Here is a 27,934-nt window from a genome sequence, read left to right on the forward strand (position 1 = left end):
TTATAAATGAAAGCATTTAATTGGGGCTGGCTCACAGGTTCAGAGGTTCAGTCCATTACCATCAAGGCAGGAGCATGGCAGCATCCAGGCAGGCATGGTGCAGGAGGAGCTGAGTTCTACATCTTCACCCAAAGGAAGCCAAGAACAGACTATAAAATCTTAAGTGTTTAAAGATTTAATTAAATTATTAGTTAGATAATTAAAGTGGTTAATTAAATTATTGAAGAATTAAAGCATTTAATTAAATTATTTAAACAGTTATTTTTAATTATACTGTTGTGGAATTTCAATGAGTTTAATTTGTAAAATAATAATTTTATTGGGCACTTTTAAAATCTATTTTCTGTAGAACTATCCAAACTTTTGTCTGTTTTAAATAACTCTGAAGCTGGGGTAGATCTCAGTTGGTAGAATGCTTGCCTTGCTAGGTCTAACGCCAGTGTCACATAAACTGACATTAGTACAGACCTTTAATTGCAGCCTTCAGGAGGTGGAGGAGGCAGGAGGGTTCAAAGTTCAAGGCAAACTTGGGCTGTGTCTGACCCTGTCTCACAACACCAAAAGAACTATGAGAACAAGTTCCTCTCGAATTTTTATCCCTTTTCCCCAAACTTCCTTTCACATATTTTGAGAAAGGATTTTGCACTTCTTTCTCTTTGTTTACCTTTGGTGCTAGAACTGGCACCCAGCCCTTTGCACAGCTGAGCACTTGCTTTGCCTCACTAAGCTATGCCCCAGCCCCCGCTTTGTACCTAAGTCTGGTGTGGTGCTGATGTTGTACTCAGCTTTGGGGAGAGGCCCGGTGCTTGCTGTACCTGGAAGAACAGTTTCCACTCAGAACCTGGTCTTGAGGTCATAGTGTGCTCACAAAGTGCCGGGAAGCCTCAAGCTGCTGCAGTATAAGAGACCATTGAAGGAAAGAAGCTGAATGTCTGGGTCTCCTCCCCCCCTTTAATATTTTCTGTTTAAAGTTCTAAGTCTTAGTTTTGATTTTTTTTTCCCTAAATCTTTCTGTTGGTCCTAACATTTTGTGAAGGGAAATATGTATGTGTTTTAGAAACAATGCTTACAACATAGGTTTCCTTAGAAGAAAATTATTCACAGGGAGGGTTTGCCAACTGGAGAGGTCTCAGTACTCAGGCCTGTGTATGGTTGGAATGGGACATGTGCACGTTTGTGAGAAGGCTGACGTTTGTGTTCGGATCATCCTTACTTTAGGACTGGATGGAGCTGTGGGTTGACGATGCCTTTTGGAGCTTCCTCTTTTCACTCATCCTTATTGTGATAATGTTCTTATGGAGGCCATCAGCAAATAATCAGAGGTAACCAGCATGGGGAGATACGACCTGAAAGCATTCATTGGCTATCTTCTGTGGTGTTGAAAATTGTAGGAGGCACATCTCACAGAAAATATTAGAAAATCCCAAATTGTTAAACATTAGACTTTTTTTTTAATTCAAAGGAAGAAAATGACTGACACCCATTTACCCAGAAAGCTGTCTAACAACCTGGTGATCTTTTTGCTCCTCCATGGAGCCAGCCCTCACTTGGACCCCCCAGTCCTGAGCATCGTTTAGATCCTTAGGGAAGAGGTGCCATGAACTTTGTTTTTTCCATCAGTCCAGTCCACCGTATGCCTGTTGCACTGAGCACTGTTGATCCCAGAGGTTACAGATGCTGTACTACTTTGCACGGGAGTTTTGATGTAGCTATCCCTGAAGCTTTGTTATGATAATTGTCATGTGGAGACTTTTTTTCCCAAAGTTTTACTGTGCTTAACTATATAAGAAAAATATGCCTTAAGGTTAGACTCTGGAAGATTTGAACAGAGCTTGCTAAAGTAGTGCTGACCCAAGTTTCATTCCTCACCAAACACCTCACAGCAGGGAACTGCTGACCTCGGTGGTTGTAGGGACCCTGACAGAAAACAGAGAGAGACTGTTGGGAAGTACTTTTGTTATCAAGCAATTGTGTAGTCAAGTGAGACAACAGGCGTAACGGATGCAAGGCCATGAGAGAGAGGCGTTAAGCAGTCCAGGAGGTAGGGGACGGCTCTGTGAAGAGCTGGAATGTACAGTATAGCTTTAAGATAGAGTTAGCACCTGAAAGACCGGGCTGGGAAAGAATGTCCACTTGGGGAGGGGTGTGGAAAAGCCGTGTCCATAGGAGTCAGGATGGTGTGCTTCTCATCTAGTACGGCAGGGGCAGTGTCCTACCACGTGCTTAGAGGTGCTTTGGCTTTGCTCGTTTGTCTTCAGAGTTTACAATATTTGCATAGATTTTACTGGCTAAGCATCCTAATCTGAAATCCAGAGTGCTCAGAGTCAGAAACTTCTAGAGCACTGACCTGAGGCTCAGACAGGTATACAGATATTCAGCCTGTTATTTATTTCAGGAGAGCTGGGCAGGGAGAGCAGGACCTGACGTCACAGGGCCGATGTCGACTGTGGCGGACAGCCCACTTGCTCTTGCACTGTTTTCTCCTAGAAGAGAACTACTGAGTTTCTTACATATCCCTCTAGGGGAAATGAAGTGGGCATACTAGGAAGCGTGTTTCCTTCTGCCTTCAACCAACAGTCATGTCAGGCCAGTGAGGTAGCTCAGCTGGTGAAGGCTCTTGCCCTCACGCCTGCAGACCTGAGTCCATTGCTGGGACCTACCTGTTGGAAGTAGAGAAACAACTCCTGAAAGTTGTCCTCTGACCTCCAATTGTGTGAGCACATGCATGTGCATGCACCCACAAATAAATATAATAAGATTGTTTTAAATGACTGGGCATGTTGGGACACACCTTTAATCGCAGGAGGCGGAAGCAAGTGGGTCTGTGTAAGTTCGAGGCCAGCCTGTGATACATGGCAAGACCTTGTCTTTAAAAGAGCTTTTTAAAAAATAAATAATAAAGGTAAAAATGGTCACATATACATGTACTGTTCTGTACCTTTCTTTTAAAAATATACTTGTCTCACACAATGAATAGAGGCATCATAGTAACCAGAGGCTCTTCAGTATTTTGTAATGTGAGTGATATATGTGTGTGTATGTGTATTTATATATATTCCAAAAAATTAGACATTTCGTTACTAGATTTTTGCTATTATCAACAGTGTTTTCTGAATGCTTTTACCTTTTTAGTGTGCTATGAGGCAAAAGTGACCTTTTCTTAGAAAGATGTGGCCCAAAAGACCTTAGGGAAGATTGTCTCCTCAACAGTGCATCACATGTGATATATTTAATGGATGATGTATTTAACAATTAAAATACAAACATTTCTAGAGGATTCGAAGATGTGTTAATTTAAATATGGACTCATTTGGTGATGATGAAATAAAACACCAGCCCTCTAAACAATGCTTTTTGTTTGCCTACAACCATTTTCTTTTTGAGGGCTGGAGAGAGAGCTCAGTGGTTAAGGGCACTGGCTGCTTAACCTCTTGCAGAGGACCTGGGTTTGGCCCCCACTGTCCACATAGTGGCTCACAACTACCTAACTCCGGCTCCAGGACATCTAATGCCCTTTTCTGACCTCTGCAGACACCAGGCATGCAATGTGTTTAAATATATGTAGTGACACCACTCATACACATAAATAAACCTTTAAATTTCTTCCTTGCTATCCTGGACAATATGTAGAAGTAAATTTTGTCATCAACACAGTATTTTTGAGAAGGTATTTGACCTTATCACCTTTAGTGTCACTAATCAAATTAGTGCCCTCTTTCATTCGGGAAGACACTAAAATATGGTAGGCAGAGTGTTAGTTATCTTGGTGCATGACTAACTTAGACAAAACTTGGACAGTGCAGTTTTTTATATGCAGTGACTGCTGGTGATCAGGCTTAAAGGCTCCTTTGTTTTTCTTTAGGTATGCCTTCATGCCCTTGATAGATGACTCTGATGATGAAGTTGAGGAATTCATGGTAACATCTGAAAATTTAAGTGCGTGATGTGTGTTTTTTTTTAAATGACTATTGTACATATTTTAACAGAAAGAAATCTTTACTTGAGATGCAAGGTCACATATATTTCAAATTTTTCCTATGAAGACTAGAGAGATGTCTCAGCTTGTAAAGTTGTTTGCCTTATAAGCATGAGGACATGAATTCAATCTCCAGAACAATTTTAACATTGGTATTTAAAAAAAAAAAAAGCCAGTCATGGTATCATGTCTATGCAGTGCTGGGAAAGACAGATCTCTGGACACCTCACTTGTCAGCTAGGAGGGCATTCTTGCCTAATCTCAGGCTTCTGTAGGTAAATGGTATTCAAGGAACAACATCAGAGGTTGTCCTCTGGTGTCTCTCTCTCTCTCTCTCTCTCTCTCTCTCTCTCTCTCTCTCTCTCTCTCTCTCTCTTTCTCTCTCTCTCTCTCTCTCACACACACACACACACACACACACACACACACACACACACACACACACACACCCATACACTGGCGAGGTGGCTTAAAAGTGTCTGCTGTACACATGACTTAAGTTTGGATCCCAGCACCTGTATAAGAGCCAGGAGTAACCCTTGCTAGAGTGGGGAGGGAGAAGAGGAACGGTGTAAACAGGCAGATCTGTAGGCTTGCTAGTCAGCCAGTCTTCCTGAGACAGTGAAGTCTAGGCTAAGTGAGAGACACCTCTGAAATAAATAAGGTAGAGAATGATAAAGGAAAACATCCACAAAAGCTTACCCATATGGTAATCAGTGGGTAGAAGACTTGAACAGACAGGGTGCACATTGAAAATGCTCACTCTTCTCAGTAATCCGGGAGATACAAGATAGCAGCAGTGAGCGGCTCCAACCCCACAGTGGGCAGTCAGCATGACTGAGCCAGATGAAGAGCTTATGTCAAACTCTACTTACTACAAGTCCTGGACAGTGCAGAGTCTCTCTAGAGGAGATTGGCCTGCATGTACATACCACCTAGACACATATGCATATGTTTTTAAATACTTAAAAATAAAAAGCTCTCATCAAATGAAGAAAATAATTTTATATTGTATATAATAGCCATACACTGCTGCTTATATGTCTAGCAAGTGAAGATTTCCAAGATGTGTGTGTGTGTGTGTGTGTGTGTGTGTGTGTGTGTGTGTGTGTGTGTGTGTGTGTTTTGGGAGTGTTAGTGATGAAACCTAGGGCTTCACACATCCTAGGCAAATGCTCTACCACTGAAGTATATCCCAAGCCCCCAAAGATGTTTTATTTTTGAAATACAGTAAATTTTACACATTTTAAACTTTAAAGTAAATTGAATTGGAAGACGTGTGTGCTTGAGCTTCTCCACAGATGCATTGCAGAGCAGCAAGCTGAAAACCTGCTTGTGATACAGAGTCACCAGAGCCTGAGTCAGGAGGACACTGCTCAGGTCAGGGACGGAAAGGCAGACACCACATGTTATTACTGATAATTACAGAAGCCAAAACTGTTGATCTCCTGCAGAGACAAAAGAGGTTGGGGCAAGGAGGAAAAGCAGAAACAGTAATAGAAAGGACAGAATTCTAGTTAGACAAGAGGACGAGGCCTAGTGGGTTATACAATAGGGTGACTATAGTTAGTAATTCATCGTCTGTTTACTATAGCTTCATCACCAGTACAAAGAAATTAAATTATCCTTTTGAAGTGAGCCTACTGTGCACAGACACACTGTATGAATGTGGGCCGTGAACTGTCCAGTGGTGGAACATCAATTCAGAAGCCTGTGAGCTTTCCCCTTGCTTCTTTCTGATTCCTGAAATGCACATTAAGCTCCTCCCCTGGCTAAAGTATCTACTCCTAACTTGTTTTTAAAAATAATCTTTTTTCTTATTGGGTATTAAGTGTGAAGTTAGAATTTTCTAATCTCTTATATGTCTCATATGTCTAATCTTTTATATGTCTCGGATGTTTCTCATTATAGCTGAAGGAATAAAACTAAGAGCCTCAAAAACGGTTTCGAACGGAACAGCTAAACCCACTTCTGAGAACTTCGTGAGTATCTATTTAGTGCCGTCTTCGTCTAGCACTTGAGAGTCTGTATCCGTGCCAGAGTCACTGACTGTCCAGGGAGGTTTAGCCAAGGAGTGTTATTAAATCAGCTGTTTCCGTGCACCGAGGCCATAGTGGCTGTGCTGCTGCTTCTGTCTCATCTGTCAGGAGCTGTGTTTGCCCAGCGGCCTCAGCTTCCCCAGTGCTGCTGTGTCTGAGTCCATGGCTACCCAGGGCTCTCTACCAGGCTCATCCCAGACTGAAGCTTTAAAAGCCAGTCAGTGATGGCTTTTAAGCATATCCAAGCCATTTCTTTTGAAGCTGTCTTAGGTACAGTACAGACAGTTAACCTGTTGGTAAAAGGACTTCAAGTGTCCCATTCGCTTTCTAAAGCAACAGACTTTTTAAAACTGTGGAAGCATGAATAAAATGTAGAGTATAGGGCAGGGATGAGTTTTATTAATTATTTTACTTAATTTTATACATATGAGTGTTTTGTTTGCATGTATGTCTGCATGTGTACCACATGTGTGCCTGGTGCCCTCTGGTCAGAATCTGGAGCCTCCGGGTTGTGAACCACTATTGGGTGAGCCCAGAGCTCACTGTACAGATCACACTTGCCTGGATCTGCCCGCTCTGCCTCCTGAGTGCTGGGATTAAAGGTCACACTGCCACACCCGCCTCAGAGATGAGCCGTAAAGTACCTTAGAGGTGCGAGCTGTGCATGAAAGTGGTGGTGATGGTGGTTAAGCAGAGTAAAGCCATATACTCTCCTGCCCTCTGCTGCCTTGGAATGATAAAAAGGACATGTGCGGGGTGTTCACAGGGCAGGTGCCGTATGACAGCACTGCTCTCTGTTGGATTTAACAAGTTCTCTTATGTTTATTTTTGGCAATTTAGGAATGGTATTCTTGGAGTGGTTTCATGGTAATTTGAAACCTATAGTTTTTTTCCTTTTTTACTTGGTATTAGACCTGCAGGTAGAGCACCCTAATCTGAAAGTTCAAAGTCCCCAAATATTTGAGCATCAACATGACACCACAAATGGGAAAAGTATTGTGAAACTTTGTTTTATCTACTTGAGTCTTAAAAATACTGTGTGAAGTTGCCCTCAGCCTCTCATGTAAAGTGTCTGAGTTAAAAATGAATTTTATGTTTCAACTTTGATTCCCATCCCATCCCATGCTGTATATCAAATGTGAACCCCAAAACGCTTCTGGCCCCAGGAGTTTTCAAAGAGGGATACTTACTGTCTTACTCATTAGGTACTGCTCTGTATTAGGTATTGGTGACGTAGAGCACTTTATTTAAGCTTCAGTAGTCACAAACACACCAGAGAATTTTACCCATTCATCTCAACTAAGGGTTGGCTTTTGATCAGAAATTAGAGGTCTTATTTTTCATTACTAATTTTTCCCTGGGAACCAGGCAGAAATGGGCTCTATTGCCTTGTCTCAGGCAGCAAAGTGCTTATGCTGCAACCTTAGACCAACCCAGGGAGCCAGGAACACAGGAAAGAAAAACTGGGTTTATTTTACAGTGCCGTCTCTCTTTTCTAAGTGTAATAATAGAAGTAAGCTTATTAGAAAGGACAGACACCTGGCTACCCCATCTGATAGGCTTCCTTTGGGGGCAGAGGGGGAGTTGCTTGCTTGTTTGTTAGTTTGTTCTTTAAGACAGGGTTTCTGGCCTCAAACACAGAGATCACCTGCCTCTGCCTCCTGAGTGCTGTGATCAGAGGCGTGCACCACCATTGCCTGACCTGACTGGTCTTTCTTGCCCCCTATGGGATGTGAACACAAGCACAGGCGCTCCATTCAGTGCTTTGCTAGGGTTAGAGCATTACCCATTATAATTTTCTGGTGAAAAAACTATAAACTCAAAATTTTTTACAAATTAGGCATAATGAGGGGTAGAAGCAAGAAAATCAAAATATACCTTGCTATTTCCCATTCTTGCAAATCAGTTCTGCATTTTTATTTTGACTTCTTGGGACAAAAAGAAAAAGAACAGTTATGTTCTTAGCTAAAACCAAGAAACAGAAAAATCAGCATTTTCTGTCTGTTTATGAAACATGGCACTTGCTATGTGGTGCCTACGCCAGGTTCTAGAGCACATGCAGCACAGCAGACTCCCTGCATCTGATGTGCGTATGTAAACTTACAGACATGCTGAACATGTTCTCAGTAAGATTTAGGAAAAACTAAATGTAAATGTTTATTTCTACAGGATGAAGATTTGAAGTGGGTGGAAGAAAATATTCCCTCTTCCTTCACAGATGTGTAAATATCCTCTGTTCAAGTCTGGACCTCGGGCTCTAGCTTAAGGGGATTTCATTCAGTGTATCTCGGGCTGTGTGTGTGTGTGTGCACACATGTGTGAGTGTGTGTGCATTGGTATGCATGTGGTATGTATGTATATGAATGTATGTGACCCCCATCACTACTTCTTACAGAGCTGAACACAGCCTGGTCCCCGTTCTCTGACTTTGCATTGTACAGCCATTTCAAGTCACCATGTTGGTGGCCTACTTAACCACAAGCTGTCTCACTAGCCTGGGCTTTGAAGACTTCAGAAGGAGTGTGCATTTTTAGTTTTCCTATTATGGGGTCTTTGTTTTATATGCTGGTTTTATTTTTTTAATGTATTTGCTTTGTTTTCCCCTAGTGTCAAGGTTCTTTATCTTTCATCCCTAGATGTTGGGAAGTGTACATGTGTTTATGTCTGCCACAGCAGGTGAAGGCACTTGCTGCCAAGCCTGCCAGCCTCAGGTCAACTGCAGGGATTCACAGGGGTGAAAGGCAAGAACCAGCTCTGTGGAGCCTCTGACTTCCACACCTGTGGTCCAGGCACACACAGCTACTCACACATACAATAAACAGACATCTCTAAACCAGTGTCTCCATACAAAAGAAATACTACCTATTTTTATTTTATTTATTTTTATTTTATTTTATTTATTTATTTATGTATGTGAATACACTGTAGCTGTCTTCAGACACACCAGAAGAGGGCATCAGATCTCATTACAGATGGTTGTGAGCCATCATGTGGTTGCTGGGAATTGAACTCAGGACCTCTGGAAGAGCAGTCGGTGCTCTTAACCACTGAGCTATCTCCTCAGCCCAAAATACTATCTTTGATAACATGGTACTCATCTCCTGATATTCATAAAAGCATGAAATATGAGTTTCCTAGTTAAATCACAGATCATCACTAAGCTACCCCGCTGACGGTTAAAAGCAACAGTAGCAAAGGGCTAAGCAGTAGCTGGGGTGGGGTGGGGGCGTGTGGAAGGCTGTGAGTTGTCAGCCAGCTACTCCATATGCAGTAGACCTGCACTGCACTAGCTTGATTCTGTTTACAGTTCAGATTCTTAACCATTTCTGTTAACTTTAGACTGAACATTTTTAAAGAAATACACATTCTGGAAAACACACATCCTAGGTAGATGTCAGTAAGGTTTTAAAATAAGTTCCTTTATGTACTCGAAAGGTAGAATGCTGCCAGTCCCCTGAGCCCTGGTCCCTCCCGGAGCTGCCCCACAGCTCTGACTGTGGACTGAGGGCTGTTAGGCGGATCACCTGAGCCTGCAGAGGCTCACACTAGTGAGCGGGCGCTCTCTTCTTAGCCACTGTTGCATTTGGTTTTCATTGACTCCTGGGCCTCGTTTGAGTGACACTGTCCTTGTCTTTTGTTTCAGAGCTCTCCCAGTGTTAGTGGACTCAGATGAGGTAAACATTCTGTTGCTTATTTCCCTAGAGCTGTTTCCATTTTCACTGCATTTCAGAAGCTAATTCTAAAAATACTTTGAAGAAGTTACCAACTGAGCAGGTAGAAGGGGATAGAGCCGGCGTGGTGTGTGAAGGGTTGTGGGCTAAGTCTCACTACAGGCACGGAAGCAGGGTAAAAGCTGCTCGGTGTAAGTGAGGGGAAGAGGCATTTCATGAGATTTGGTTTGAAAGTCTTTTTAAAGGCCTATGTGTCCGTTGTTTAGCTTTTGAAATGTAGAGATAATTTATTGGACTAGTTTCTTTCCAGCTTTACTTACTAAGCATGAAATTTAAATAAAGGTCTAGGCAGGAAAAGTTAATTATGGGTCATCTAGACATCGCAGGGTAGCCCAAGGCAGGGCACATCTGCTCTACGGACTAAAAGATAAAGACAAAGAAAGCATTGGCTCACCCAGAGCAGGGGCAGCTGTTAGCAGTCGGTGCACAGCATGTTGTGTTGACTGTAGAATGTGAGAAGAGCTGACAGAGAGGTGGTTCTGAGGTAGTGTTGTGTAGCAGGACGGCAGGGTCGAGGACCTGTAACTTGCCGGGATGTGCTGGAAGGCTAGTTAGTGGTGCACTTGAACTTATTTGATACACTAATTAACTCTGGATTCAGTAACATGAGACCTTAGTCACATGGGGTCCCTGTTAGCTGTAGTTCTGTCTAAGCTACACAGATCCGAAACTCATTTGCTAGGTAGAAGGAAGCTGACCTTTCCAGCCTCTGCTGGTAATTGACCTACTATACTAGAGAGTGGGGCTTGGGGGCAGGAGGAATATGGTATTTATCTGCTACTTCTCTAAATTTAGGTCTATTAAAAAGATTAAATAGTGACTTGTTAGATTAGAACATTTTTGTAGGTTCTAGATGTAGCACCAGCATTTGACACCTATTTTTCTTTCTTTTTTTAACCAGGAAATTATGACCAGATCTGAAATAGCTGAAAAAATGTTCTCTTCAGAAAAGATAATGTGATCAGGGCCCCAGTGGGTCCAGTGTGCATGGGAGCGCGGTCAGGTGATGGGAAAGGCCTGGCTCTCGTCAAAACTGACAGCTGCGCTATGATACATGTCTCACTTTGTTGTCTTGGAGATCTGTGTATGCAGGTGAAGAACTCAGGTGTGGGAGGGTCTGCCGCCCTCAGAAAGCCATCTTTGAAACGGACTCATGAAGTCAGTTTTGTTGCCATTAAGTTGCCTGATTTTGGGAACAATTTAAGAAGTGTTAAAGACGTGTGTTCAGATGCCTCTTAGGCGGTAGCCACAGGCATGCCAGGTTGTGTCCCTCAGTTTTCTCCAGACAAAAGAATCTGCAGCTGGGCCTGGCGGCACACTACTGGCAGTTGAATGTCTGTAATTTCAAGGCCAAGCCTGGTCTACATAGTTCCAGGACAACCAGAGAGATCTACATAGTGAGACCCTGCCTCAAAACACAGAAACCAAAAAGAAAAAAGAAAAGAGAAAAATCTCTGTGAACATTCCTTCCCCTCAACTTCGAGATAACATGATTCTCCTGAATGCTAACACGGCGGTCTTCATCTTTTTAGTGATCATTTTATTCGATTTTTTTATACTGAAGTGACAATATTGGAACTCAAGCATGTTCATTTATTTAATCTTGCCCCTTTCGTTGGTGTGCACACAGCCTTTGTTTGTAAATACCACCATGCACTCCAGTTCACAGTCTGAGCACGGGAACACGTGTGCACAAAGACTGCAGGCCTCAGGTACATGTGCTGCTGCTACTTCTGCTGTGAACCTGGCCACGCGACTCCCTATAGCACTTTATCCCAGCCCGGGGTGCACTGTCTTGTGAACCTTGTGAAGACTTGTGAAGTACCAATTGGTTACACAAACATCTAACTATACATCAACATGTAATTAACCAGCTCTCAACCGTATTTTACACCTTGTTAAATTATGTTTATAATGTATGATTGAAAGTTTCTGTTCTAATAATTTTTAAACAAAGAATGTTCTAGACTTGAAAGGCACTTGAATGTAGAGTGATGAAAATGTGAACGTTTGCCACTTTCGTGACCAAAGATACCAGGCTGTTGGACATTGAGTGTGGTAATGACAGGCAGGGTCTTGTATGCCTTCTCTCTGGAGGACTTCTGGCCTTGTGGGTCAGAACCCTGGGAAAACTGAGAAAACATGGAAATGATAAGAAGTACTATCCAGAGCCTGTGAAGATTTTCACTGTGGCACCACAAAACAAACCTTTTTCTTTCAAATGCCTACTTTCTGAGTTTATTTCCTGCGGTCTCGTTTCAAAAGGGTTGGTAGATATATATTTCTATAGTTGTGTGTTGAGGGAGGAGCATTGCAGGGCGTCACCGAGTGGCTCAGGCTGAAGTTGGACTTGTGAACCTCTTGCTAAGATGATAGGCACGCACCACCGTGGGCCCCTCCACATCTAATTTAATACCTGTCCTCACAGCATGAGGCAGCTGGCCCCAGCCCACACCAGCACCTCAGTGTTTCTGCTCATAGCCAGCAGGAGCTACACATTGCAGGAGCAGGGTGTGAGTCTGGAGCAGAGGGCAGGGAAGTCTTCTGACGCCACCTCAGTGGTGTTTCTGAAACCCAGGAAGGACAGATAATGCTGCCGCTGGCATATGAAATGAACTCTTTCTTTCAATCCAGAGAAAAACACTGCTTAGAAATGTTGTTGCAAGCACGTGTATGGTGTCTGCTGCATTTAGGGATAACTGCCAGGTGCTGACGTTCAGTGCCCTAAGGTGAGTATTTCTTGGGGCCTTAGCCCCAGCATGTGTCCTTATGCTGTCACTGTAGATCACAAGGACTGGGAACTCCACCCAGGAACACCGCACAGCTCCTCTTCCCTGTCTGCCTCGGGTCTGCAGACAACATTGGGACTCTGCAGGTGCTCAGCTCAGTGTCTGTTCAGGATGCTCTTGATGGACCTATCTTTTAATTGCGTGCTCTAAGGATAAGGCTCCCATGTTCAAGACTTCTGGGAATACAGTTCATGTTAGATTTTGGAGGCATAGGAAGTTTGAGACATTTTTTTCATGATTTGAATTAAGTTAATATTTAAAAATCTGCCTTCATGGATAGTTATTACATTTCAGTAAGAAACAGGAGGTGGAAGTTGTAAGTTTGGGAGATGGTAGGATACTCCCATGCGTTTTCTGTTTTTTGTTTGTTTGGGGTTTTGTGTTTGTTTTTTTCCTATCCTGTGGAGAGTGCCACCTGTATCTTGGTACATTATGTTTATACTACTATAATGTAAGGATTCAACCTGAAGTACACGTACAGAGTTGACTTCGTGCCCTCTTGAAGGTTTGGGCCATTCCCTGGCTGTACATGACTGAAGCTGAGAGAGATCATGCTATGTTTTGTCTCTCGTTCTGATATTTGTCTTCGTATGATTGACAGCATGCAGTAAGCAATACAAAACACTAAGCCTTACATCAGAAAGAAGTTTAATATATAAAATTCTGAACATATAGATGTATATGTGACAAAACTAGATTTTTAAGGAAGGATATGCTATAGGACAGGAACTCAATACTGTATTAAGACACTGCTTTAGAATTAGGAAAACATTCATTTCTGTGGGGAGAAAGTCTAGAGGTTAAACATGGATTGTCTATTTTAAAAAGTTAAATTATAATTTGGAGAAATTTCTTTGAATATAGAACACAGCAATTTAAAAGACTTTTGTTTGAAATTTTGTATTTTTGTGCCTTAATTGTTTTTTTAATAAATTGCTTTCTGACATTTGGAGATTGTTTCCTGGGATTATCTGTTAGTGCTGCCTCATGAAAATCTGTAGGAAATGTGGACTCAGGAGATGGCAGGACATGGAATTCTTTAAAAGAGAAGCATAGCTCAAAGGCAGAAAAAGTAGGACCTCAGTTGTGATACAGCAGAACAAAACAGGAAGGTATCTAAACCAGGTTAACCTAAGTGTGCAACCCTGAGTGTATAGTTTATATGTGCGTGTGCGTGTGCGTGTGTGTGTGTGAGAGAGAGAGAGAGAGAGAGAGAAGTCCCACAATGTTCAGGATCATTGGTAGCAAGCTCTCTTGATGTTTTCAAAGATCTCTCAAAATACAGAACAAGGTTTCTACACTAGAACTAGAGACAGCAAATGCCAACGCCAGACAAAAATAGTGAGTGCTTTGTGGCTTGTCCACCTCTTGTGGAATGGTTGCTGCTTTTGAGTTAAAGTGAAGAATTTGTGGCAACAGGAAAGAACATACATGAAGCATGAACAAGGGCACATGTGAAACCTTGTTTACCTGTGGGAAACAAAACAGACTGAGCAGCAAACTGTTGGATCCCCCACAGCTTGTGGTGCCTTTGAGGTTCAGCTACCTATGATCCCTGCCAGGGCCAGCCCTTCAGGACATTAGAAGTTATGTATACGGGCTGGAAAGATGGCTCAGCAGTTAAGAGCTCTTGGTTCACATGTTACCTCCAACCCCAAGGGATCAGATGCTTTCCTCTGGCCTTAGAGCACTATTACCATGTGTATGCAATGCACCTACATGCAAGCAAAACATTCATATGGTATATAAAGCTTTTAAAAATCAGATTTAAAAAGTTATCTGAGCCATGCATTAGGGATGCAGAGGAAGGGGATGTCTATGAGTTTGAGTCCAGCCTGGTCTACTGAGTGAGTTCAAGAACAGCCAGGACTACATGGAGAATCTCTGTCTCAAGAAACAAACAAAAAACAAAACAAGAAAGCCAACAGTTCTGGGTGTGTGAGGTAGGAAGAGCAGCCCTGCCTGCTCTGTATGGTTCTGGAGGATCCCACAGTTTATCACCATCTGTGGAAGGGACACATCGTCTGCGTCCAGCCAGCCCAAAGGGTAGGACAGCCTGGGAACTTCAGAGGCTGGCTTCTGAGTGTACTGTCTTATAGTCAGATGGTCACTCCAGTCTGCCAGATAGTCTAGAAAGTGACATCGTCATGGGCCTGCCACTGCTCTAGTTCTGTAGAAGACAAGTGATACTAGGTCGTTTGCGGCAGTAGACTATGGAGACTTGAAGCTCTGCCCCTGCTTTTCTGTGTTTTCCTAATGTTTTCTTTAAAAGGGAAGCATACTAAAAAATAAATACATGACAGCACCTTAAGAAAAAAGTAGGTAGGTAGGTAGGTAGACAGACAGACAGACAGACAGACAGACAGCCTGGGTGGAGAAGCATGTCTAATCTCAGCACTCCTGAGGCAGAAGCAGGTGGATCTAAGTAAGTTTAAGGATATCTTGTTCTATATAGAGAGTTGTAGACCAGCCATAATGACATAGTGAGACCTCATCTCAAAGACAAAACAACAGCCAAGAAAACCCATGATCCCAGAAGATAGAAGAGCCTGTGTGGCCTTTCTAGTGCATCTTGCTATAAGCAGGTGTAATGTTAACAGGCCAGCCCGGAGTCTGGCTGTTTTGGTAACAATAACTTGGGAGGGTCAGGAGTATTTGCAGGGTTCCGGGCTTTGTTCACTGCTGTAGCACCCGAGTTTGAAGGAAACTCATTACTATAACTTCCTCCTGGAATAAAGATGAGAGTCATAGAGATGAACCAGCTTGCCGAGGGTCACCCTCCTGGCAAAGTAAAGAGGCTAGTATTGTAGGAGCAGGCATTGTCTGGGAAGGGCAGTCCTCGGAGTCCTGGGGACAGGGCAAGCAGGTGTGAAGGTAATACAAAAAGGGCATGGTATGCAGCATGCATGAAACAGCTGAAGTTGATGTGCAACTGAGACCGGGCAGCGGGAAAGCCGCAGAGACCTTGTTGAGACCAACTCCACCTGAAACATCCAAAGGCTGGGGTACTTATATTGAAAGGAAGTTACCCAGGGCAAGTGATCATGGATTCAGGCTGTACTGAACCTGAATTCAGGTGAAAATAACCTTGACAGTAGTTCCTCAAAAATCAGTTTATACACAGGCAAACACACCCAAATTATTCAGCCATGGTGGTGCCAAACATCATCTCTGAAGAATTGTTTCCTTGCCTTTAACCAACTAATAAATGCATTTTTACTCACTAAAATGTCTGTCTGCCAATTTGAAGATAAAATGAAAGTCCTTAAGGAAATTAATCACGCTACATAAAAAAAAATAAATGTTTATTTACTTTTGGAGACAGGTTCTCTCTACATAGCCCTGGCTGCAACAGAACTCACTCTATAGGTCAGGCTGGCCTTGAACTCTCAGAGATCCTCCGGCCTCTGCCTCCAAAGTGCTGGGATCAAAGGTGTGTGCCACCACACCTGGTCCATGCTAAGAATTTAAACGGTGAACTTTAAATCTGTTTAAGAATTGGCATGAGTTCTTAGACACAATCCCCAGCAACACACACACAGACACACACACACACACACACACACACACACACACACACACACACAAATAATGGAGGAAGGAGCTCTAAAGAACAAGGTAGCTGGACACGGGGAGAAATGGGGAGAGGCTAATACGGAGGGGGAGTAGGGAGGAGGGATAAATAACCTTAAGGTGTTTAGCAAACCTTTGGGAAGCATTGTTTTATATTAACTTAAAAATACATATGTGCCTACACATATCAGATGATAGATAATAGAAGACAGACAGACAGGCAGACAGATAGAATTCACATGAAGTAGTGGCACTTAAAGTGTCAGTTCTCTCCCCTAGAACCATAGACTAACAAAAACTTTACTGTCAAGCATAGGAATTCTCCCTTCAATTTGCTGGTCAGTGGAAATCTAGAAGACTCCCATTACAATACAGGCCATTGCTATCACCCTTCGCTATCTTCCGGAACTCAAAGATGTGATCCTACTGCTGAAGACAGCACACTCTGGAAACAGTATACTTGGTCAAATCTCCAGCTGGAACTGACCCAGAAACCCCTTTCCTGAGGACTCGCCCTCGCCCTCGCCCTCCGAGAATTTAAAGTTGCCATGCAAACTGTTAAGGCCTGGGATCTAGCCAGCCACTTGAAGCCTTTGTTAGTGTTAGAAGGAAACTTTCTCACGCCGGAGTTGGTTGCATGTTCTGTTATGTTCTGTGATTTGGTGATTGGAAACCAATCACAATAGAGGCCAATCAGAACTGCTTTGCATAGGTAGCCACAATAAGCTTGGTCCTGAAGCAACCTCCTGGCAACACTTCCTGCTCCTGAGCATGGGCTTTTATAGTCTTTGCCTTTATAAGCTGCCCCTGGGATGGACCCCAACATACGAGAAACACCTGCACCAGTATAAGAAACCATTTGGAATAGGACTTCCATTTTGAGTTGAGGTCGAGTAAATTTTAAGTTCCCGAGACCTCACTGGGAATTGGTATCCTACTTGGCAGAAAGGACACATGCAGGGGTAGAATGCCAAATTAAGGCATGAACGCCTGGATGCCAAGTTAAGGCATGGATGTTAGGCAAGGCAAGTCTCTCACCACAGTAGAATCACCCAACCAATGAGGACAGGATAAATGTACAACAAAGTCATGTTCCTAAGGAAGTCTCCTATTTTTAAATCCTGATTGGTGGAATAACTTGGCATGGATGTTTGTGAATGTCAGGCTTAAAAGCCCTGTAGGATTCTGGCTCAAGGCCAAAGACAGCCCTGGGGTCTGGTCTGCACTCCTGATAGATCAGTCCTGGAGCAAATGCTCAGTAAACGACCCCCGTGTGACTGAGATCGGTGTTCTGTGATGTTCAATAGGCCTACCTGACTGTGACATCTACAAATCACGAGAGTCAGCTGGGTTTGGTGGCCCACACCTTTAAACTCGGCACTCAGGAGGCAGAGGCAGGTGGATCTTCATGAGTTTGAGGCTAGCCTGGTCTACAGAGGGAGTTCCAGGCCAGCCAAGGCTAGACAGAGGAACCCTGTCTTGAAAAAACAAAAGAAAAACATCACAACGATGACCAGCATTGACAAGATAGACTCAAAATGCAGTAGTGGAACTTAAATCTTAGGGGTCACCAAGGTATAAGCCACACACTTAGACATAAGGGCCATTCAATAGAACGGGTTTATACCCGATACTGTAAACCCAGTCAACTTCATTGTGAGGTCATTGACCCTAGAGGAGAACTTTTGTCACTTTCCTAAACCAGTATAGTTTCTTTAATTTTTTTTTTTTACTTATGTGGATGGATGTTTTACTTGCTTGTCTGTCTATGCATACATGCATGCCTGGTGCCCACAGAAGCAGAAGAGGGCGTCAGATCTTATGGAACTGGAGTTACGGATGGTTGATAGCTGCCATGTGGTGCTGGAAATTGAGCCAATGTTCCTAACCACTGAGCAATCTCTTTAACTCCCCGTATAACTTGTAGTTTCATTCTAAGTATTTAGCCTTATACCAAAGGTACATATAATTCTTACCTCTCATCAGCTTCTTTTGCAGTAGGTAAAGACTATTCAGAAATCCACGGCTGCTCTATGTTCAGAGAACACCTGACAAAAAGGTGCCCAGCCTTACCTGGTCCAACTACAGCAGAACCCCTACATCTACAGCTAAGAGAATATAGGCAAAGAAGGACAGAAATAGTGTGAGAACCAGAGGCATCTGCTATAGTATCTCCTGTATATGACAAGGATACCATACCCAGGAAATCTCAACAATGTGATCGCTGAAACAAAGACCTGCAAAATGGCAACACTAGTTGACATGCTGATATAGATGGGGGAATTCTCACGAGACTCTACCATTAGATAAAGAACTACAGGCAAGTAATGGCTGCTGAGAGAAGGGAGATCAGTCTTCTCCAAAGATGAGACTCCTGAGAGGTTATCCAGTCCCAAACGGTCAACCTTAAACATGAGTACATACAAGCAACATTAAATGGACCAAGCAGGTTGTATTCATGTGTATATATAAACATACATAAAAGTAATGAAGAAGAGATAATAAATTTAAAAAGATAGGGAGCACAGGAGGTGTTGGAGGGGGGGAAGGTGGAATAGAAATGATGTAACTGTAGTATCATATATGGAATTCTCAAAACAATATTAATGATCTGTGTAACAAGATAAATGTGGGGAAGAAAGGAGGGGTAAAAATGACAAAGTTTACTGTGGTGTTTGAATGAAAATGTCCCCCATCAGCTCATGTGTTTGAAGCAGCTGGTGGAACTGTTTGGGAAGGACTAGGAGGTTTGACCTTCTTGGAGGAAGTATCACTGGGGGTGAGCTTTGATGTTTCAAAAAGACTCAGGTCATTCCCAGCACCCTCTCTCCGTCTGTGGTTGATAAGTTAGTTGCCTTGGTCATGGTGTTTTATTACAGCAATACAAAAGTAACTAAGACATTACTCTTTAAAAAAAAAAAAAAAAGGTTAGGGATTGGGGATAGCTCAGTGGTAGAGCGCTTGCCTAGCAAGTGCAAGGCCCTGGGTTTGGTCCCCAGCTCCAAAAAAAGAAAAGAAAAAAAAAAGGTTAAAATAAAAAAAGCTTTCAACTTTTTAAAAACTTTGGATATTAACCAGAGTTATAACAACCCAACACACTCCAGAAAAATGGCTTTCAGTACAAAGAGAAAGCAGATGGTGGTTGGGATTGCCTAGGCTCCCTCGCTCTGCCCTCGGCTCTGAAGAAACTTTTTTTTTTAAGATTTATTTATTATTTAATGTATATGCGTACACTATAGCTATCTTCAGACACACCAGAAGAGGGCATCAGTCCCATTATAGATGGTTGTGAGCCACCATGTGGTTGTTGGGAATTGAACTCAAGTCCTATGGAAGAGCCTTCAGTGCTCTTAACCTCTGAGCCATCTCTCCAGCCCCCTGAAGAAACTTTGAGAGGCTTATGGTCGTGGTTGCGGCTTGTGTTACCGCTGGATAGGACTAGTGGATGCTTTTCTCCCTGGGTAGCCTGCATGTGAGTCTCTTGAACTCTTCTGACCAACAGCTCAGAAGGAAGTGTCCCATGCCCTACACTGGAGTTTTTGTTAGCTACCTCGTGATTTTCTTTTTGTAGGAAATGGAATAGTATCACACCAGGTGAGTAGTGTAACTTCAACTGAACTCTATGTATATATGTTAAATATGACTTTAAGTAAACATAATTTCTAAGAGCTTCTTGAGACATCCTTAGTGTTATTTATCCTGACTCCTTCATCATGCCTGGCTCTCTATTATTTAGGATTCTTATTGGCTCTGATAAATGCTTTTATTTTCATATAAATGAGGAATGAGAAGAGGTGGGGAAGCCACAAGTCCCCATTGGTACCTACTCGGTGACATTTGGCTCAGGCACGTCTGACTCCGAGAATTACATCACCCACCAACTGAGCCCACTACTCGGCCCTTCCACAGGCAGACTTCACTGTGGGAAGACATTTGTGGGTCCTCAAAGTCTCTCTCCCCGTGGCAGACACTGAACGAATGATGTTTGTTCTATAATTATGACACAATGGACTGTAGTTTTTGTTGTTGTTGTTGTTGTTGTTGTTGTTTTAAACAGGCATTCCTTCTGTAAGATTGGAGGCAGTCCTCAGGGCATGGCCAAGAGTTTCCCTGGTCTGTCCTGGTTGTACACAGGCAGACAATGTCCTCAATGTTATCCACAACTGCAGGGCTTGTTGAACGATATAATGTATGGACATAACGTAGCACTGGCTCAGGGCCAGGCCTGGAGTTGGCACTTGATAAATATTTGTATAAGGAAGGAATTGGATGAAGTCATGGCTCTCCCGCTGAGTGGTTCCTCCCTCCTCTTGCCCTGTCATCTCTGGTCAGACTAGCATGCCAGGCTTTATCCCTGAGACCTTTGGAATAGCTCCTTAAGGTCGATGACAGAGTCATAGACAGATGCAGAGGTGTGAATGTGCCGACAGCAAGACTGGGCCATGCACGGATCAGGAGAGAAGCACCCTGATGTGGACACCCTAAGGGACCATGAAGGCCCCACAGGACAGCCCTGGAAACTGTGTGCTGCCAGTAGCCGGGTGGTCAACATAGACTTCTACAACAAATCTTTCTCTCTTAGTCAGGAGTGGTGGGGTCTCTGTAACATAGTAAGAGCCTATCAGATAAATAAGTAAATGGATAAATGAATAGGTAATTTAAATGCCGAGGAGATGGTTCATTGAGTAAAATGCTTACCTTATAAGCATCAGGATCTGAGATTGAGCCCCAGAACCCATTTACAAAAAGTGAAGCCCTGGTGGGGTATCCTTATGCTCCCAGTGTTGGCGAGGCAGAGACAGGAGGACCATCCAGTCTAGACTAGTAGGCAAACCCCAGACCAATGAGAGATACTTTGTCCAAAGAAAGAGGTGGACAGTACTTTAAGAATGACACAGGAGTTTGTCTCTGATCTACGCAGACAGAATATTAATAAAAATTAAAATTCAACTTTCCTCTTCTTCCTTTGCAGTCCTGCTTTCCCCTCCAAGTGCTGGTGTTATAGGCGAGTGCTTGCAGGCGCTTATGCAGCGCTGGGGATCCAGTTCAAGTCTCACTAACACCAGTCGAGCATTCTACCAACTGTGCTACATCCTCGGTCCCTAAAACCATTTTTTTTCATTAAAAACTATATTTGTCCTTGCCCCTAGAGGAGCAGGTGTGACTGCTGTGTCACACGCATGTCAATAGGTGGCAGAGAAGAGAGAGACTATGTCTCTGCTGCATTCTAACCTATGAACATCTGAATGATTCGTAGCCTAACAATCCCCGAAAAGTGAAGGCCTGAGACGGCCACCAGCCCAGTGCCAGGCAGGCCTGGATAGACTCCCAGGATGGATAGCAAGCTGGAGACTAGAAGAACCCTGCCTGGGACCTACTGGCCCAGGCTGGGAGTGAGCTGGAGAAGGATGACTCTCTCAGGGGGCCACTCGGGCAGGCTAGGCAAGAAGTGAGTCTGAGATGACCACCAGACTGCTGCCATGGAGCCCAACAGGGAGCTAGCCAAAGGTGACCACTGGTCCAGCACTGAGCAGGTCTGAGGAGGCCTCATGTCTGAGATGCCCCCTGCCTGGTGCCATACTGCACGAGCCGACCATAGCACTCCAGGGACCTCTCCTGAGATGATCCCAGACACTCAGGGACACTGGATGCCACTAAGAGTAAGTGGTGGAGAGGTGGAAGAGAAACAGAAAGGTGTGGGCACAGTGAAGAGGCAGAATCGGAGAGTAGAGGGTAGTGAGGAGCTACCCTCAAGGCTGTCAGGCTTGATGATAAGTGGTTACCACAATACCGAGCTATTTTGCTGGGCCCATTGTTTATCTCAAGAACCATCCAGCTCTGATCTTTAAAAAAAAAACAGTTTACTTACAAACTAATTCAGCAAAGTCTGTGTGGGAGAAAGGGTAGGGGGTGGGATATCTACCACCGGAGGGAGTTTTGGGCCATCAGACTTGGGGAGGGTGCTGTTGTGAATAGCTGGTGATACCACAAGGGAGGCACCATGACCACATGGAGTCATGGCCTATTCTGCCACCGGGGGCCACACCTGTGTCTGTGGCCTTGCAACAGCAGGTGTCTGTTCCTGCTAAAGGCCAGGTGGTCATCCCTGGTCTGGGCCGCTGCTGGGGGAGATGTTGATGTCGGAGGGCCGAGCAGAATTGCCTTACCCCTTACCTGGGCATCATGGGAGAGCTAGCCCTGGAGGTATGAGAGCAGGAGAGCTGGCCCCACCCCAGCTGCAGTACTGAGGAGAACAGGCCCCACGCATTTCAGGAGCGGCTGGTGAGTTCTCCCAGTGCGGGAGAACTTGTGCTATGACCTGTCTTCCATGCAGTGGCATAGGTGAGAAAGAGATGCCCTCCTATCCCCTCACCATGTGTGCAGGCAGGAGACCTGGCCCTGCCCCTCACCAGCTGCAACACTCAGGAAAGTGAGTCCTGCACCTGACCTGGGCAACACAGTAGAGCTGACCCTTGTGTGTGTGTGTGTGGGGGGGCACATGGTAGAGCTGGGCTTAGGGAGTGACAGTAGAAAAGGTGGCCCACCACTTGTCTGCTGTGCAGTAACATGGGCACAGGAGAGATACCCCTCCCCTCCTTCAATCCCTTGCTGCCTATGGCAGGCAAAAGAGCTGGCTCTGAGGTCAGCAGAAGAGAGTAGGCCCTGCACTGCTCAGCAGGGTAGAGCTGACCCTGGTTTTGGGGGTTGCTGGTGAGCTGGCCCAGAGGGTGTGAGTGAGTGTGGGAGAGCCAGCCCTCCCTCTTGTCTGTTGGGTGGTGGCATTGGTAAAGGAGAGATTCCCCACCCCTTCTTTTTGCCCTCACCAGTGGCAGCAGGTGGGAGAGCTGGCCCTGACAGAGTCACGAGAGAAGAACTGGCCGTGTCCCTCACCTGCTGTAGCACTTGGGAGAGTGGGTCCTGTACCTTGACTGGACTGCAGGGCAGAGCTGGCCCTAGTCTTGAGGAGTTACTGGTGAGCCAGCCTCAAGGGTGTAAAAGCCAGAGAGCAGCTGGCTGACCAGACACTCCTCAGGCCCAGATCCAGGACTTTGAGTTGCTTACCCCTATATCTACCCCATCTATAAGCTGCTGAAGCACGTAAAAGGGCCAGTCCTACAGATCCAAAACCCTAGTATCTCCAAGACACAGAGCAATGACAGCATATCTGACAGGAGTCCCAGTGAGGATCCAGTATGGATAGAGTAAGAGAAGCCAGAGGCCTCAAACCAGACCAAGGACTCACTGCAATGAACATTTGCAAGTAAAGATGTGTGGACAAAAGGGTGCACTGTGGACACACTGACACACTACAGCTCCCACCATGAGATTTTTTTTTCCTGTGTTGTGGGGGCGGTTGCAAGGGTGGAGGGTGGGTACAAGGGGAGGGAAAGATGGGTGGGATTGGGGTGTATGATGGGAAATTCACAAAGAACCAATCCATACCTGTGTGTGTGGAGGGGGGAGTGGGAGAGAGAGAGAGAGAGAGAGAGAGAGAGAGAGAGAGAGAGAGAGAGAGAGAGAGAATGTATGTATGTATGTATGTATGTATGTATGTATGTATATGTGCTCTTTCACATACAATGGCATTCATATGGAAGGCAGGGAACAATCTGTGGAGTTTGGTTCTGTCTGACTGTATAGATTCAAAGGATCACACTCAGGTAATCAGCCTTGGTGACAAGAACCTTTATCTGCTGAGACATCTCCCTGGTTCCAAAATGATTCTCTTTAGATGTGACTACCACCAGGGCAGCCCTCCAGTATCCCCAGATATTCTCCTGAACACAACAGAAAGAAAGCGAAGGGAGCAGACTCGCTGATAGACCCGCTCCCTGACTAAGTCCCTGACCGTAGAGTGTGTGTTCAGAGCCACCTGCTCTTTACATTTACTTTATGTTATGTATATGAGAGTTTTGCCTACGCGTATGTATGTGTAGATACATACACCAGTGTACAAAGGCCAGACAAGGATGTTGAGTCCCTGGAACTGGACAGAGGAATGGTTGTGAGCTACCCTGTGGGTACTGGGAACTGAACCCCGGTCATCTGCAGGAACGGCAAGTGCTCTAAACCACTGAGCACCGCTCTAACTGCTAGCCACTTTCGAGATACCCTTGACAAGCTTGCTTGTGGGGCACCTGCTTTGGTTACTGCAGATCAGGAAAGCTGAGAACGGAGAGAAAAGGATGGCCAGACCTCAGGAAATTAATTCAGCTGAACACTGAACACTAATGGAAGTCAGCCATAGGGCAAAGGTCATGGGTGGAAATTAGCAAATAGGGACAACGACAAAGCAAAAGTCCCTGTTGACTTTTAGAGACGCCAGGAAAAAGCAAAACAATGACAAAATGCAAAGGCATCTGTGCCGCTCCGAGTAAAAGCTGTCCTAGATTCCAAAAAAAAAAAAAAAAAAAAAAAGTCCTTAGATTTCTAAAAAAAAAGTTATTAGATTCCTAAAAGTGAAGGGAGGATTAGGTTGAGATGGAATGTTCTGGAAGTGCCTTAAGGAGAAGGGACATTTAGACTGGGGTTGATATACCCCAGGGAGGTCATCAGCCATGCTTCTGTTAGCTTGCCTCGTTACTAGAACTAACTGCCTGACAAGAGGCAAATGAAAGAGGAAGGGCTTTCTTGGGCTCATGGACTGAGTCCAGCATGGTGGAGAAGGCTGTGGCTCATCTGGCTTCTGCTTTCCCCCCTCTTCCTCGGTCCCGGCCCCCAGCCGAGGGGATGGTGCCACCCACGTTCAAAGACTTCTCCAACTGAACCTCTCTGGAGACAGACACCCTCTTTGCCAAGCCTAGGTGTGTCTCCTAAGTGATTCCAAACCCAGTCAAGCTGACAAAGGAGATTAGCTCCTACGTCGTTTCACTCTCTTCCTCTCTGGAATCTGGCGGGTCTCAGCTTTATGGCTAAGGAAAGGACGAAAGGAGAGGACGGACGGCTCGCTCACATCCGCCCAGCCTCTGGTGTCCAGTGTGTAACCAGAACCGCTAAGAGTGCTTGGAAGTTGCCATGTAAATACGGGGCAGATTGAAAGTCAAAATAAATAGCCACTCCAAGTAGAATGAAAGCTTTCATTCACGGGAGAGGTAAGCATAGCCAGGAAACTGGCTCTCTCACAGCCAGCAGACGCCTTGGAGACTGACACAGAAACCTGCCATATCTACGGGCTACCCTGGTTTGGCCGCTGTCCTTTCCTCTCTACCTGGACAGTGACATGCAGTGTTCTGACTGGGTCTCTCGGCAAGACTTTCAAAGCACAAGGACGTGGACTTTGCTCTGCTGCGGGGAGGTTGGGGGCGGGGTGGGGTAGCTCAGTGGGATTTGTTGGATAGCGATTCTTGGGTGGCCAGCAGGTCCCAGGCCCAGTGCCCCGTGCTCCGCGCTCCGTGCTTTCCAGGGAACTGGCTGTGGTCATATTTTGAACTCCTTCCTCAGTACGGTAGTGTAAGGAGATGTGGCCTTAGGATATTTCTGGATTACATAGCTACAGTGTCCTTACAAAAGAGGCCTCATGCTGGGTGGTGGTGGCATATGCCTTTAATCTCATCACTTGGGAGGCACAGGCAGGAGGATCTCTGAATTCAAGGGCAGCCTGGTCTATAGAGCAAGTTCCATAACAACCAGGGCTACACAGAGAAACCTTGTCTCCTCCCACCAGAAAAAAAGAAGCCCCAGAGATCTCCCCTGTCTGTTCCCACAAGTGAAGCTGGAGTAAGCTTCACCAGATATCGAATCTGCCGATAGATGCCTTGATCTTGACCTTCCAGCTCGCAGAGCCCCGAGGCACGCATTTGCATCGTTTGTATACTGTCTAGTCGGGAATACTTTGTTATAGCATCTCTAACAGGCCAAGAGAGGACCCTCAGTTTGTCTTCTGATTCCATCGAAAGCAGCTCCAGGTCAGGGGCTGTAGATTTCAGAACCATTCCATACATAAGAGTGAGCTTCACAAAATGTCCTTGCAGGGGGAACTAAATTACATTTTCCAGGGGTAGAGGGTCTGAGGCATCTGGTTCACCATAGCCTGGGTGCAGGGCTCTCAACTCTGCCTGTCCACCCCAGGGCTGTTACCTAACTAGACCCTAGCCGGATTCTGTAGCTGGGCATTTACTTTAAACCCTTGGGAAACAGATGGAAACCTAGAAGGAAGGCTGATTCTTAGCAACTGAGCACGCGCCCTCCTAAAACCCTGGGGAGCACTATTTTTAAAATTGGCAGAGTTGTCCAATGGGTGACTTAGTCTAACCCAGAGCCCTTTAACTTCCCTCTGCCAGTCCCTTTTCACTGAGGAATATTTCCGCCATCCCAGGAATTCAGGCACATGAGTAAGTGTACAAATCACTTACTGGTAACCATAAATGCATTTAAAGCAATTATTTAGTACAAATATTATTTTATCCTTTATTAAAGATTAGACAAAATTTGGTATGCTTATTTATTTTTACATGAAGAATTAAATCTTGGCTGAATATTTGATATTGAAGAAAAAGAAGTATTTTCGACATTTTTCCCCCAAATTAATTGTTTGGTTATAATTGTCACACGGAGCATACCACGTCACATAATAAGTAGTACAAAGTAGTGAAAATTTTTGTGTGTACATTAAAAACACTTCATTGCGGGCTGGAGAGATGGCTCAATGGTTAAGAGCACTGACTGCTCTTCCAGAGGTCCTGAGTTCAATTCCCAGCAACCACATGGTGGCTCACAACCATCTGTAATGGGATCTGATGTCCTCTTCTGGTGTGTCTGAAGACAGAGACAGTGTATTCATATACATAAAATAAATAAAATTAAAAAGAAAAAACACTTCATTGCATATCATAGGTTAGTCTGAGATCTGGGCGAAGTGTCCTAGTGTTTTGGTGTGTGTGTGTGGGGGGGGGTCATTCCTGTGGTGCCTCGAAGCATCTGACCAGTAACAGTTGTGGAGACCAAGGATGCCTTGGATTTATTATATTTGATTTTGAATTAATTTTTGGTTTCGTGCTTTTACCATTTGCTAAATTCCGTAACTCGGCTCCCATTTTTTTGGCCCACAGTTTAAGAAGACGTGGTCTAACCTGGACCAAGTTTATGAAGGCCATTTTTCTGCCACAGTAACCCTGTTCTCTGCTCTACTGGAGGAAGGTGTCCTTATGTGGGCTTTGGAGTGGGACAGACCTAAGTTTGGCTCATCAATCAGCCACGTATAGATGGCAGGGGCCTAGCGGGCAGTGGGGACGGCGGGCAGTGGGGCAGCCTAGGGTGGTCACTGGCCACCCTTGGTCGCGAGGCGTCGCACCCGGTCTTTTCCAGAGCAGAGGCTTGGGCGCGCTCCCAGGCTCATTCCAAGCTCCGCAGCCCCTCCTCTCTCGCCTCCGCCACAGGCTGGCGCCTCCCCGCATCGTCGGGACAGTCTCGTGCAGGCGGCTGCGGACGATAGTGGCCTTGGGAGCTGCAAGGGACTCGTGCACCGTGGGGACTCAGGGCCAGCCAGGGAACAGCGATCTATCTGCCTTCCCCACCAGCCAGGCTGTGCGGGGCAAGATGGGGCCAGGCTCTCAGCGCACGCTCGTCCTTCTTTTGCTGCTCCTCGCCAGCCCTGGAGCGCGGGCTTTCCAGGTCAGTGTCCCCGCAGCCCGTCTTGGGGTCCCGCTTCCCGGGAAGGTAGCGCCAAGGCCAGGGCATGCCACGTTCCACTCCTGTGCTGGAGTTGGGACTTGGAGCGGAATCTCGGGCTGGGGTTTGGTTGATGGAGAGAGGAGCTGGTTCCCCGTCTGTCATCGTAGGTGACCTGGGCTGCTGCAGCCCAGCGGGAGAAGGTGGCTCCGCGTGGGA

At 45.0% G+C, this 27,934-nt stretch overlaps 2 protein-coding genes and 1 non-coding gene across 4 annotated transcripts in view; all 3 read left to right on the forward strand.

Annotated features, from left to right (window-relative positions):
• Tmem87b (transmembrane protein 87B) overlaps nucleotides 1-11,974 on the forward strand; it is a 33,462-nt gene extending 21,488 nt beyond the window's left edge. For both annotated transcript variants that reach the window (XM_032904181.1, XM_032904182.1), the window contains exons 14-19: nucleotides 1,219-1,322; nucleotides 3,863-3,936; nucleotides 5,888-5,958; nucleotides 8,185-8,237; nucleotides 9,659-9,689; nucleotides 10,648-11,974. In XM_032904181.1, the coding sequence (XP_032760072.1) occupies nucleotides 1,219-1,322; nucleotides 3,863-3,936; nucleotides 5,888-5,958; nucleotides 8,185-8,237; nucleotides 9,659-9,689; nucleotides 10,648-10,707 (393 nt within the window). In that variant the 3' untranslated portion in view covers nucleotides 10,708-11,974. The remainder of the gene's footprint in view (nucleotides 1-1,218; nucleotides 1,323-3,862; nucleotides 3,937-5,887; nucleotides 5,959-8,184; nucleotides 8,238-9,658; nucleotides 9,690-10,647) is intronic.
• A 9,273-nt stretch (nucleotides 11,975-21,247) lies between these two features.
• On the forward strand, nucleotides 21,248-21,374 carry LOC116902589. Its single transcript, XR_004388181.1, has one exon. It is a non-coding gene; the product is annotated as a small nucleolar RNA SNORA17 (small nucleolar RNA).
• Nucleotides 21,375-27,534: 6,160 nt separating this feature from the next.
• Nucleotides 27,535-27,934, forward strand: part of Fbln7 (fibulin 7) — a 35,070-nt gene continuing 34,670 nt past the window's right edge. Inside the window, exon 1 of the mRNA XM_032904184.1 lies at nucleotides 27,535-27,718. Coding sequence (XP_032760075.1) covers nucleotides 27,644-27,718 — 75 coding nt within the window. The 5' untranslated portion in view covers nucleotides 27,535-27,643. The remainder of the gene's footprint in view (nucleotides 27,719-27,934) is intronic.

The sequence above is a fragment of the Rattus rattus genome, chromosome 5 (genome assembly GCF_011064425.1).
Source record: "Rattus rattus isolate New Zealand chromosome 5, Rrattus_CSIRO_v1, whole genome shotgun sequence".
NCBI lineage: Eukaryota > Metazoa > Chordata > Mammalia > Rodentia > Muridae > Rattus > Rattus rattus.